The 14,457-nt window shown below is 41.6% G+C and overlaps 1 protein-coding gene across 1 annotated transcript in view; it reads right to left on the bottom strand.

Moving 5' to 3' along the window:
* The window catches only part of NEGR1 (neuronal growth regulator 1), a 294,465-nt gene that overhangs the window by 53,041 nt on the left and 226,967 nt on the right, over positions 1-14,457 (bottom strand). The window contains exons 5-6 of the mRNA XM_054073465.1: positions 13,564-13,684; positions 7,955-8,106 (exon numbers count right to left, since the gene is read on the bottom strand). Coding sequence (XP_053929440.1) covers positions 7,955-8,106; positions 13,564-13,684 — 273 coding nt within the window. The remainder of the gene's footprint in view (positions 1-7,954; positions 8,107-13,563; positions 13,685-14,457) is intronic.

Here is a 14,457-nt window from a genome sequence, read left to right as displayed (position 1 = left end):
GTTGCATTATGTGTCTGCATTTCACGCAGTGCGAGACCAGGGCAAGAAGAAAGATTTTTTTACCTTGCCTATGAATCCCATTGAGGATGGCTGAAAGTTTTCAGAGAGTTGTTTTCCATTGGGAACATGATCACTTGAAATGCCCTGGATGAACACACCTTGATCTTTGAGAAAGGTACCTGAGGAACTGACGCCCACATTTATAACCCTGTCTCTCAAATTCCTTGGATATCAACATGCTGGTCAGGAGCTGGGTGTCCATCCCAGTCTCCATCCCCACGACAGGTCCTTTCCATGATGGATCGCTTCTCCTGTAGCAGCTGATCCTATCATTTAGTCTTAGTGGTAAGTGAACTTAGACATGGTAAGGGAAACTGAAGATTTAGACTAGAAGACCCACCAGTGAAGACAAGAGCCCCCACGGAGGGGTGAGGGGGAAGGAAGAAAGATCGCCTTCAGTCTGTGACAGCAGAGATACACCACAGATGTTATGAGCTTCCAGATGGGATGATGCATCACATGTGGATTTGGCTTGGTATACCATGAAACCATACAGGCTTGAACATGGATGTACCTTGCAGCAGGTCAGAATCCATAAGAAAGTGTGATGGCCCAGATGTGCGAACACCCCTTTACAAATGACTTGGAAATACCCAGGACATACTTCAACTCTGCTCCCTGTCCATTGCCCCTCCTGAGATGTGGATGAAAAGATCTTTTCTGCACGATCATCAGAAGATGCATGAACAGATCTGCAGAGTGAGTGTACCCTGGGGCAGGACAGGGCACCTCCAATAAGAAATTAAGTCCACGGCACCAGTTCTTTACACAGTGATATCTACTGGAGACTTTGGGCTTGATCTGAACCTTATTAAATCAACAAATGTCTCTTGACCTACTGCTGCAGTCTTTGAATAGGCTCATAATGAGTACAGGAATTTTTGTTTAGCTTTTCATATATGTTTGTACATATATGTTTATATTTGTGCAGACCAGTCTGCTCGGCTAAGACATAACACAGAAATATGCAAATTCAAGTTTGCTTTGCTTTGCAGGCCACCAGATGAGAGATAAAATAGTAATCTCTCTTAAGTAGTTAGACAACAGCTGAAACTGTGGACACAAAGAGAATTTCCCAGGAGAATAAATTTCCTTCTAGAAATGTCAAATTTGTTAAATCAAGCAAAGCTATCAAGCTAAAACTTAGCAGAAATCTGTGACATATCCAAATCCACTAAAATATAATTTCTCAGTCAATAAAATGAAACTGCTGAGTTTAATGATGACACCATAATACATGAACAGAAGATGACCCAAGCAATATTTGCTAAAAGCTCAGTTACTGATAACAAGGACCACCTGTGGCAGTACCAGCTTTGCAGGGCCTGTGTGGAGCACTGGGTGATACAGGACAACTCCCACAGGAGGTCCAGAGGTCCGTGTCACAGAGAAGCGAGCACAGCTAATGATGCAGCTCAGACTCAATCTACATCAGGAGAATATTATTCAGCTCACCCCGAAGGAGGCTGCAGCCAGAGCCATGTAGAGTGCATCTAGGACTATGCTGAACCAAGTGTCCCACAGACAGACCCACTGCACTGCTAAACCGCACGGCGTAGCCACTGTCACTGGGTTCCTGCAGCACAGCTGCATCGTGTGTCCCTTTGCTCTAAATACAGCTCCAGAGAGGCTAAGTTTAAGAAGGTCACATCCCAGCTCCTAGATATATTTGGGAAAAAAAAAAAAAGCAAAATAAAAAAAAAACTCTAAAGCTTGCTAAAGCAGGAAGACCAAATGCACACAGAAGAATTTAAGGTTTAAGAAAAGCCGCTTCAAGAGTATGACTGCAACCAAGGCATCAGTCAACATTAAATCACCATTGCAAAACAGTGATGGAAGGGTACCTGTCTCAGCAGCATGTCTGCTTGGCCACCCCGTCAACACTATTATTGATGATGTGTTTATTGGTACATAAAATTACTAAATTTGAAGAGTTCTCTTGCTCGTTTCAAGGCTTTGAATGAGGCTTTTATGAACTTGGGAACAATTATTTTCCCATGGCACTGTCTTTCCCTTCCTCTCCCCAGATCTCATTTCTTCTTGCTCCCTGCTCTCTCTTCTTCCCATGGTGACTGACAGGTGGAAATAGGCTTCAGCTGCACTAAGAAAATATTTGGTTTAAATATGAAGGAATCATGGCTAATGCAGGAAAGAAGCATGGCTACAACCTAACCTCGAGAGGGCACTATGGATTGAGGGGAGCAGATCCAAGACCATAGTGAGCCAGCTCTTAGTCAGATGACTGAGGTGATCTCTGAAGCCACCTTAAGCCTAGCTTTACTTTGATTTTCATGACTTGGCACAGGAGGAAAAAAACATGGAAAATGGTTGCCTGTCTCATTATTTATAAGTTCTGACATAGCAACGCCATTATACCACTCTGCAGATACTCTCATACCTCTGAGTCTTCCAGTAGACATAGCTAACCCTACACCAATGATATCTAGTATTGTTGAGGAGTATGCATATTATTATGTTATGTGCAATTTAGAATGAATTAATAGAATTTTTTGAAGAATATTATTTTTTTGTTGCATTTTAGACATGAAACTGAATGTATTAAGAATATTAATACAGCAGTTTAATTAGGAATCATTCTGTAAGAACCAGGACGCAATGCAATCAACACATATAAATTGAGGGCATGGTCTGGTGGTTCCTGGTATGTAGAAATGTTTGAGACATGATTAGAAGCATGTTGCACTAACCATAAGTTCACAGTTGGACACTTATTCAATAAAGTAGTTCTGTTTAGCTGCAGCAATTAAATTAGCACAGAAATACTACCATATCGCTTGCACACCTTACTATGTTCCTTATTCTTCAAAATGTCACTGCTGACCTTTTCTGCAGCTCTTCACAGTTATTTACATTTTTGAAGAACTACTGAAAATATATCTAAGATTTCTGTATAAACCTGAAAGTCAGGAAAAGCGGTGGATGGTATAATCAATCATTTAAAGGAAATTATTTCTTTGGCAGCTGTTACAGACATAGATGCTACCTCTACATTGCAAGTTTTCTTAGGAAAGGTACCATTTTACAAACAAGTTGTTTAAAGCATTCCTAGGGAATCATGGAATCATAGAATAATTAGGGTTGGAAGGGTCCTTAAAGATCATCTACTTCCAACTCTCCTGCCATGGGCAGGGACACCTCCCACTAGATCAGGCTGCCCAACGTCCCATCCAACCTGGCTTGGAACACCTCCAGGGATGGGGCATCCACAAGTGCCCTGGGCAACCTGTGCCAGTGCCTCACCACTCTCATGGTGACGAAATTCTTCCTAACGCCCAGTCTAAATCTGCCCCTCTCCAGTTTATACCCATTCCCCCAGTCCTATCCCCACAAGCCTTTATGAACAGCCCCTCTCCAGCTTTCCTGTAGGTTCCCTTCAGGTACTGGAAGGTCGCTATAAGATCTCCTCTGAGCCTTCTCTTCTCCAGGCTGAACAACCCCAACTCTCTCAGCCTGTTCTGGTAGGGAAGGTGCTCCAGCCCTTGCATAATCTTTGTAGCCCTCCTCTGGACTTGTTCCAACAGCTCCATATCCTTCTTACGTTGAGGATTCCAGAACTGGACACAGTATTTCAGATGAGGTCTCACAAGAGAGGAATAGAGGGGCAGAATCCCCTCTCTCACCCTGCTGGCCACACTTCTTTTGATGCAGCTCAGGACACAGTTGGCCTTCTGGGCTGCGAGCGCACATGGCCGGCTTGTGTTGAGCTTCTCCTCGACTAGGACCCCCAAGTCCTTCTCTGCAGGGCTACTCTCAATCACATCATCTCCCATCGTGTACTGAAAACGAGGATTGCCCCAACCCAGGTGCAGGACCTTGCACTTGGCCTTGTTGAACCTCATGAGGTTCTCACAGGCCCATTTCTCCATTCTCACAGGCTCACTTCTCCAATGTAGGAAAGTATAGAAAGTGCTCTTTAGAAAATAAAACGAATACTTTTAGTTAAGAATAACCCCACACATATCTACTAGAGGAGCAGTGATTATTTTCGCCTTCTGTGAGGTGAAGGCTTGCATGAATCCAGACTTTTGTAGATGACGTATCTTCAGGGGACACGCAGATATCACATATGTAGGAGTGAATTTAATACCTCTATGAACAGTCTCTTAAGTAGTCCTAATTTCTTTGGATGTATAGGTTAAATCTACATGCAGATTAAAAATGCAGGATTTCAGCAACCACTGAGTTTTCTGCCCTAATTTAACAAGTGCTTACACAGAGGAAAGAGGAGATGAAGACAAGATTATATAGGCTTGGGGTTGGTGTTGCACCCCTGACCAAACCAGGACACTAAACTGATGCACCCTACAACCAGACAGATATAGCCAGGATCTCTGGTGCTGCAGAGCAGAGCTCAGTCCTGTACCTGGCTCATTGAGGACTTGTGATGGCAGCATCTCACCACACATTCTGCTGTGGGGAGCAGGGGATGGGCAATGGCTACACCTTTAGCCTCATCAATGAAAGGCAGGAAAACTTTTTGCCACAAAAACTTTTTGCCACTCAGCTTTGGTAAGAGAAAATTAGAAATCCACTACCAACTGTGCCTCCTGGCAAGGAGAGAGCAAAGACAGGAGACATCTCAGTAAGTTCATTGGTGCTTTAGCAGCGATAGAGACTCTATCAGTTCTGGCTGCTCGAGAAAAACAATTGAATAAACCTACCTCAGTGCTAATGGTTAATGATAACTCCCTCCCCTTGCAGTGGCCTTGCAAATTTGTTTGTAGGAAAATGTCTTTTGTCTCAAATAAAAATTACGCTAATTTAAAAGCAAAATCTGCTTAATTAAAAAAGGTCTATTCCATTCCTCATTGGCTCTTCATCCCTCTAGATGGAACCTCTTAGCCTGCATATACACCATAATGCCTCACCTTGTGGGTTGAATGAATTAGCAAATTCATTCTTTCTTTACAGGAAAGGACTGCATTCTTAAGTACCAGAAATTCTGGGAAAAGCTAGCTTAGGCAGTGCTAAACATCTGATAAATCAGGCCCATAGATGGCAGGATGGGACTGTCCAATAAGCACTCCACAGGCAGTGTTCTGGGAGGATCACCTACTTGTGCACTTACCCGCAAAGTACAACATATTTGGATGATACAGAGTACTTAGCCATGAATAATTAGCAAATTGCCATTCATTATTAATTTATTGGAACCACTGCTTCTCTGTATTTTTCCCGCAAGGCTCAGTCTTTGTATTTTACAGCTGTTGAATTTATTATTAATAGCTAGATCTTAGACACAGCCAACACTCCTCAGTTAGGAACATGATACATTTCGTTACATTTGTGGGATCTAGGGTGTTCCTAACTCCCTAGACATAAGGTTCTTTTGCAAGCTGATCTAGCTATCTGTCCCATCCACCTCATGGGCACTGTCATGTACAGCTCCATTAATCTATTTTCTGTTTTGCTCAGTTGACGGCCACAGCCACTCAAAGTCATCTTTTACCTTGTCCTGACATGCCTTCACCTGCTTTATGACTTTCTGTTAGCCCAAGGTTGCATTTATGGATCACTGAAAGCCAGAGCCCTCTTGGTAGCAGAAGAAATAATCTTTTTTTCTGGTATCCTTGAGTTTTACACCTGCATAGGATGCAGAGACCTATAACAGAGATTATGCTTAGCTCTGTTCCCGAAAAAAAGCTCCCAGCAGTGCACAGCTACGATGCCATTTATATATTACATGGGGATGTGCAAAGAAAGAAAACACAGATTTTCTAACTCTATTATAAACATTTTTCTTAAAAAAGCCCTAATAGCAGACAGAAACAGTCAATCAGCAATTACTTAGCGATGTCGGGCAATGTGCCAATACATAACAGTGAAGGTGTGCAGGCTTCCACGCTCAGGATTTGAAGAGCTCCCACTGCTGCTGCACGTTGTGGCAGCATTTTGATAAAAAACCCTGTGTCTTTATGCACCCATTGAGGTTTTGCACAGGAACGCAGCAGGGCATGCGGCAGGGCTCCCAAATCATGGCTACTATGGCAGCTGTACTGACAGTGCTGTTCTGACTGCTCCACATCTCAGATTGTATTGCACCAATGCAAACAACAGTTTAAAATACATTTTGAAATAAAACATCGAGGTCTAATTTTTAATATTTGTCAAGAAATGTGATGATCAAATTATACCTAAGTCTATATTTGACTTCAAATTTTGCAACCAACCATTCTAAGTTAGTGTCTACTAACACTTCCCCCCATATCTAAAACTGTGCATATGATCAGTTATCATTGCTAACAAAATAAAAGTTAAGGAGCTTTTCACAAGAGAAAATTCTCTCTGAAGTATTAAGAATTCCATACTTAATAAGTTGCTACATTCATTTATATATTTTAAAAGTGATACTCTTTTTAGATCATATTAAAGCAAACTATGAGCAAGGAAAAAAACTCCGCCAAATGATCTTCATGCCCAGCTGCAATCTATTTCACCAAATTTTGGAAAACTCTCCTTGTTTTGACTAGATTGAAAAAAATCCACAGTAAGAAATAAGACATTTCACCTAGATCTTTCATTCAAACCTCTGTGCTAACATCACGCCCATATTCCACTCTGTGAGGTCAGGACCAGACTCAGATTGCAGTATTTTCCCTCATACTGTTCTGTTTCACACATCCCATCCCTTTCACGATGGAGAACACCTCGTGTACATCATATAACAATGTATTTGGTACTTATATGACATTTCCAAACTTTGCCTCTCCAAGTACATTTAAGGGTGGCCACATGGTATATCAACAACATAAAACTTATAAGATCCTGGCAGCAACTATGAAACAGATTCAGCTCAGCTCTCTTCAAAATTAAACTAATCCTTCATTGTACCTTCTGTGAATTGCAAGTACTCCAAATTCTACCTGCTACTGGCATAATATTCCCTTGCTTTCACTTCTTGCATTTTCTGTTTAAAATAAGTGTAACAGTAGTGATTTCTCAATTACTAAATAAAACAGCAGCAAAGGCTTTATGCTATTTTCTTCTTACTACCTCACTTCTGCAGTAACTTAGAATATACTGACAATACTTATCATATAGGATGTATATTCAGAATGAAGTTTCACAGTTAGAAGGCAATAACCCTAGGATCTGCATTTCTACTCAATAAGGAATATCTTTATACAGAGAAAAATGTGTAGGATATATTCTAATTTTTTTTCTTTCCTTTCAGTTTTATCACTCTTGGAACGGTGAAAGTTCAAATAAGAACATCTCTGGATGCCAGTAACGGATAGATAGTCAACAAAGGTGAAATACTACAAATTCACAGGTAAAAATATCTTTCAAGCAGGACATTTGAGACCCATTTCAGACAACCTCCATGATAAAATATCTCAGTCCATTGCCTTGCCTATTACACTGATTATTGTCTTTTTTTGAAAAGATTCAAGTCCTACGTGACTGCTCTGTATGAGAGGACAACAACAGACAAACCGACCTGTAAGAAGAGCTCAGGCACACCCCAGTTATTCAACTCAGTACACTCCTTGAAACTATGTGAAAGAGTGTTTAACCTTATTTACAGTGGTACCTTTGTGATCCATCATTGATATTCTGAGCAGAAAGATTTTGTCATGCTAATTCTATGTGTATACCATGACGACGGGTTGGGTTTGTTAGTACTTTTTTTGTAGATTTGTAACTCATCAATACCCCCTAAATGTGCCATCACTTTCAGAACAGAAACCCTTACACAGCACGGAATAAGTAACCAGGTTCATTATTGCCTAGTACTGAGGAACACAATGATATTGATGTACCTTTTGAAGAAATCAGAGGAAAAAATCAAACTACTGTTTTTTTTGCTTTTGAATCCATGTATGTGGAAAAAACCAATGATGAACATTTGCCACATGTCCACGTTACTTACGGTTGAGAGGCAGGCTGGCATTTGTCGTCCCTAGCTTGTTGGCAGCGACACATGTATAGTTGCCAAAATGCTCTTCTGTCACATTGGTAACAGTAAGAAGTGATCTTGTACTATAATTTTTAATAGTAATTCCTTGTTGACCATTGATCAGTCTAGAAAGCAAAAAGAAAATTTCTGTAACTCATATACCCTAAGGAATAATTTTTTTTTCTTTCTCTTTTTTCTTTTTCTTTCTTTCTTTTTTTTTTTTTTTGTTTTGTTTTTACAGACATGACTGGCTGCACGGTAAGATCTTTGCAAGCTGCCTCTGTAGTCTGTCCAGCAAAATTATCATAGTGGCAGATCAGAGAGGCCATGGGCAACGCTGGAGCTTAGGAATGTTGAGGGGAAGAGTTTCTGCCTGTCCCCCCTACATTTAAAAGAAAATAAAGACTGATGCCCGTCGCCCTGCCTGCCTGGCCATAAGACAAGATATAAACTCTCAGATGGAGAGCTTAGATGTTAAATTGAGCAAACCTAAGTAAAAATTTAAATACCCTTATTTGGGGCAGAAAAGTATTACATTAAGACTTACAGAAAGTGTTTTGTCAGACTCTGGAGATTGCTTGTGTCCTTACACACCTCCAGCTGATGATAGATAAGGATTAGACAGCCAGAAGTGTGTGTGTAGGATTGTGCCCACAGTTTACTTTACAGCTATGATTTAGACTTACAGTTTGGAAAGATGTGCTACAGCAGCACTGCATTCTGAGACAGCAGCCCGGGCAGAAACCAGTTAATGATGCATAAGAAAAAGCCAAAACAGGGCTCTTTTCACCTCACTCTCTTTCCCTGGCTCTGAGCTTCCCACCTCAAATTTCACGGGAACTGTGCAGGTCTTTTGATGTTGCTTCCAAAGCCATGCCAGATACATTGCTGCTGCACTGGGGTAAAGAAAGATGACCAGTTCATGTGTTGCTGTTGTAGATAAACCATGTCTGATCAAACAAGGAGATGAGAAGGGTAACCATGTTATTAAAATACTAGCTACAGCTGATTATTCATTACTTATATTTCACATAAGGAGCGGAGTTCCAGATTAAGTATACAGTATTTGTCTTACACGTTGAAGAATATAATCATGTATCCTGAGACTGAATGCAATCTTTTAGCATTCTGTCTAAAAACATTTTAAGTCTATCATTAATTGCACCTCTGCATATTGTGGATAGAGTACTTCTAATCATTAAATGAGTGCCTCTGTTCCCACTTAATAACTATCTGCTGCTGCATATACAGGGGGCTTCTCTACTCCATGCAGTCTGTGTTGCTGTAAAGGACTCAGGTCTGCTCTGCAACCCATCGTTGGGGAGTGAATGTAGCACAATTAATGGATACGCTCTGTTTTATGAGAAAAAGAACAAAAAGGGATTGAAATGCCCAGTTTGGGGTGAACCAAACCCAGACTTGTGAAAGGCAGAATTTTATTATTTCACCCATGCACATGCTTCTACACAGGGATGTTCTCCTTCTAAAACTGCCAATAAACGTCCCTTCCCTGTCTGCCTCTCCAGAAAACCAAAGAGCCTCCTTTGCCCCAAAACACACCCTGCTATGAGGCTCCCATGGTCACAGCTGATGACAGCACTATCAGCATGGCAGTGCCTGAGGCTGTGCCTGTGGTTCTTGGGGAGGCAGAGCAGGCGGGTACTCAGCAGCAACCTGAGTTAGTGTGTCCTGCCTCAGGCAAGATACTTTCCTTTGGATGCGGCTTCCCCAGCAGGGAGAGCACAAGCTGCAGCAACAGCCACCATCCCATCCTGCCTTTTGGGATTTAAGCTCCTGTGTCCGCTTTCCTGCCCCTCTCCCAGAGGACATCATGGTACTAGAGTGATAGATTCACTTTCACCTACACCTTATTCCTCTCAGCTCTTTCCAAGCCACCTCCACTCATCCTCCTGAGCCACAACTGCTATTTGAACTACAACATCTCTGTTTACAGTTGTAAGGTGTAATGATTTTTTTTTCCCGGAAAACAGCGGGTGATGTGATTTCTGCTGTTCCCATGCCCCATCCCATGCCTCTGCCAGTGCTGCACCAAAGCAGCTGCAGAGAGATGGTGTAACCTTCCCTCCACATTCCTGCTAGGAACTTGTTGACAATGAGAGGCCAGAACTAGAAGTGGAGTAAATGAAATCAGAGTGATATGCATATCAAAGTGAGATAATTAACGGACTGAAGAGTCTGCATTAGTTAACATAAACTCAGCAGTTTTGAGAATTTCCATTTGCAATTGTAAGAACCAGATTCTTATACTTTTAAATTAATTACTCCCGCATGCCGCTCAGGCTGGCTTATTGACTGAACATGGCATTTATTACTTGTTAGGGGGTTTACCAAGTTACTTCTCAGGCTGGAAGAACAGTTTAACTCATGCACAGCCAGCCTGCACATTTCTTCACCTTACTTCTTGGTGCCACTAACTATAAAGGGAAATCTGATCTCTTTTTTTATTAAAGCAATTACACCTGTGCGTCTGAAGAAGATTGTGCATCAGTATCAGTCCCAAAGGGTACCCAACTTTGGTTTCATATTTGAATATTTTCGTGTTATTATAATATAGTAAAGGCATTATAATGAGTTTTGTTATTTCAAATGACTGTCTTGTTTGCTTTGTCAAGGATGAGGGAATTAATATTTTTAGATAGGTGACTTTTGAGCTTCATCCCTGTGGTTGTTTGATGTCTGAGATCTAATTTCTGCATAACTCTGTAACATAGCATACTTGAACAGTTGTGAGCTTCAGAAACCGAGTCGGCACAGTGAAACCATCCTCTTGTCCATCAGGAATCCTCATGCAGTTTTAGATGTCAAACACTTGTTTAATTTCAACATGCTTTCACGAACTTTTCCACCACATTTCCAGTATCTTTTTAATGTGATTCAGTTGTGCATTTTGGGTTTCCAACAGAGATTTACACCACTCACAAGCAGTTGCTGTGATGACACGCTTCGTAGCTCACCTCACCCTCCCCATCCTGGGGAACTCTCCCCTGGAGCTGCTGCCCAGCACACTGGTCCCTGGCCAACAGTCCCCAAGCACGTCTGGCCCTGCAGAGCGGGTGCAGGCTCAGGGCTGTGCAGCCACCTCACAGCTCCCATGTGGAGCTCAAGGCACTATTCTTAACAGATTAAGTGCTAAATGGTGTGAAACCTGCCTTCCCGAGACCTGCCTTCACTTTTCCCCAGCAGGGAGGATTCAGGGTGCTCCCTGCCTGCTCCCTGCCCTAGAAAGCCACACAGCCTCCCACAGGCTGCAGCTCTTGGGCTTTGGTCTCCTCGCCTTGTGCTTGGCCAGGAAGAATATTGCAAAGCATGCTTGTGTGCCAGTGCTTATGTAAAGTGAACAAATAGCAACTCTTGTGAGCTTGGTGATAAAGCAGAATTAATAATCCTGCAAACTCTCTGCCTTGAAGACCAGTAGTTTTAACTAGATGTAGTCTACAGCTGCTTTTATGTTTAGTTTTAATGGCTGTTTTATGATGAGATGATCCCTGGAGTCTGGAAACTGTGGGTTTGGATTTACATTAATCTAAGTAACAACAATGTAGTTTACAGGCCCAAAAGGCTTGTTTCAGACAGCGAACATATACTTAGGGTTTCAGATCTAACTCCCGCTGTTCATTTATTCAAAGATTCATTCTGATCTAGAAAACAAAGCCCCAGTCCAAGACTAACTGCTTAAAATGGGATTCTCTTTATTACGTTAGCAGAAAACATAGCAGGGTGTGCACTCCCAGTACATAAATTTAGTCTTGTAGTATGTTTTCAAATTACCTGCAGAATAATGTACGTGCTATGCTGAACTACCTATGAAGTCTGACTCTCCCCAGTTTTGCATGAAAACAACAACTGAGATGTCAAAGGCTCATTCTGTGCTGGCTTCCCATCATCCAGAGGTAGAGGGAAATACTGGAGGGAAAAACCAACGTGTACACGTTTTCCTCTTTCCTGCAAGTGGTGGAGGTTTGGGGATTTCCAGTACCTTTGTAGTCATATATGTCTAGCACAGCTGTCAACAACAGTTTAATGAAAATAAGGATGCACCACTAGATTTAGCACAATATTTGAGCAGTAAGACACAATAGGGCAGTACATTTCTTGCTGATTACAGCAAGCCTCGGGTGATACATCAACTGAAACAGGAAACAGAAGGCACAACATCAGCATCCTGAAACGCTCTGCTTAGTCTTTCCTGATGCTGCTGTGGCACTGAATGTGCTCATGAAGAAAGGAATGGGTCAATGTTATAAATAGAAAGGTAATTATCATACTGGAAATGGCTAATTGATTCCAGAGTGCTAAAACCTGCACTACAATACTTTCTACATAAAATATGTTTCTGGTGCAGCTCCCCCCAACATGAATCCATTATCATATGCATCTTTGGATATAGGATGCAGATAAATTCCACCAACAGAAGAAAAACTTTTGCTGTTATATATAGTAAAGATCAATTACACTGTTTTAGAGAATGCTAAAAAGTACAATAGTTATGAATGCTTTGAAAACTCAGAAAGGAAGATGAGCAGTTAATGCTCCTGAAGGGGAGCAGCTGGCCAGGGAGAAATGAGCTGACAGACGGCTTTGTATGAAAAATGGTCATTAATATTCACATGTCAACTCCCAGGTTTAATGGGATGTTTGAGCTGAGAAACCCAGCACTGGGAAGCCAGGAAATTCCAGAGGCTAGAAGACACATATGGACAGTTGCTTACAAGGGACAATATCCATTTGCTTTTGCACCAAGATGTAAATGTAACAGAAATGAGATCTTAGGTAAGCTAAAAGCTGTAAAATTAAATATCCTATTCAATAAGAAAAATTGCTACCTGTTTAATGAGCTGCCTTTTGAAATAAAGATGACTCTGTGGAGCTACCTGTCATCATCACACAGCACTAATGACCTGAAAGTAAAGCTGACTGTAAACGAAACCAAAACGAACAGGCAGTTTTTAGGGTTCGAGCACTGAGTGCTTCCCTGACGCCCTCTTGGGTGCAGTGAAGTGCAGCAGCTCTACTCAAGTTTCTGGAGTATAAACGTGTTTTCTAGGCCACTAAATGGCACAACTGGGTGAAAATTAGTACACATTAAGGTTTAGTTGAAAGTCTTGTTCATGAACCAACCTTTCCATGCCCAAAACCCTCAGTGAGAAACCCATGAAGATGAATTTAAATAAAAATTAAAAAAAAAATTCTTTTAGTAAACATTTTCAGTATCTTTCTGATTACTACACTTAAAAGGCCGTAATTACTAAGGCATATTTAAATGTTAGGCTCATTATTGGAATTATCACTATCACAGCCCAGCCACAGACAGCCTATTTACACCTCATTTTTGAGCATAGAAACTATGACCAAAAGGATAGCACGAAATTCCACCAAAAGTTGTAGAGAATGGCTGCTGGCAGCCAACACCTCCAAGTACACTCTGTTCAAAGTGCAGCATTAATTTCAGGACAGCCTACTGAACTTGTATTCATAGGGGACAAACCCAGCCTGGCAGTCTCCTTTCTCTTCCACATGGGTCCCCAGCAGCATGAGTGGGTCGGCAAGCGCTGGCTACTTACTTCCTCTCTCCTTTGTACCACTCAAAGACCGGGGCAGGAACTCCTGCACCTTCGCACCGTATCAGTCCATTCCCTCCAAGCATCACACCGCTGGATTTAAGTTCCTGAATTGTGGGGGCAACTGAAAAAAAAGAATTGTAAATTGGATATTTGCATCTAGTTACGCAGATTGTTTAACGCCACTTCTGTGCAGCAAGCTCTATGTTCATCTCAGCCTGGCATATGTTTTACAGCTTGATTCACATTCAACCACATTTTCTTCAAGCAGCGTAAAAATTAGCCCACACAGAAGATCCCGATATATATTCTGTGTACCTGGTGTAAAAAACGTAACTGAGACATGAAGAAATATAAATCCCATACTCAAAAAAGCTGTTTTTCCAACTCAGTTACTCGACATAAAGTGTAGCAATTTGTAAGCGGTAGTGTTGTACAAGAATTGGAGAAAAGCAGAGGAGGCCCCACCACTGATGCTGGCTGAGAGGCTGTGAGGTCCCACTTGCCTCGGTGGGGAGGATGCCCCACAGCTGAGAAGGGGTCTGTTAGCAGCCAGGGTGCAGGGGTCTGAAACGAAGGGAACATGGCCAACACCACGTATCTTCTGCACTGGCTTCTGCAAATGCCCCATAAACCCCATTGGCTCACATGGCCTTTGAGATCTTATTTTGCATACTAAAAGAGCAAACTTACCTTTGCAATTATGAGGCGACTGCGAATACCATAAACCAGCACAGTGTTTCCAGTATTACACTGGATATAGAGTTGTCTCAGTAAATACATTTTGTCTTTTAAGATAGTAAACATTTTAAATAGCAATAAATATTTTAAGCTTAGAACTAGAGATACAAATAAAGATTAAACGCCATTGTCAGTTTTTCCGGTTGCCAGCAAAAA

Source organism: Cuculus canorus, chromosome 8 (assembly GCF_017976375.1).
Source record: "Cuculus canorus isolate bCucCan1 chromosome 8, bCucCan1.pri, whole genome shotgun sequence".
Lineage (NCBI taxonomy): Eukaryota > Metazoa > Chordata > Aves > Cuculiformes > Cuculidae > Cuculus > Cuculus canorus.
This window is presented reverse-complemented; position numbering and strand designations above follow the sequence as displayed.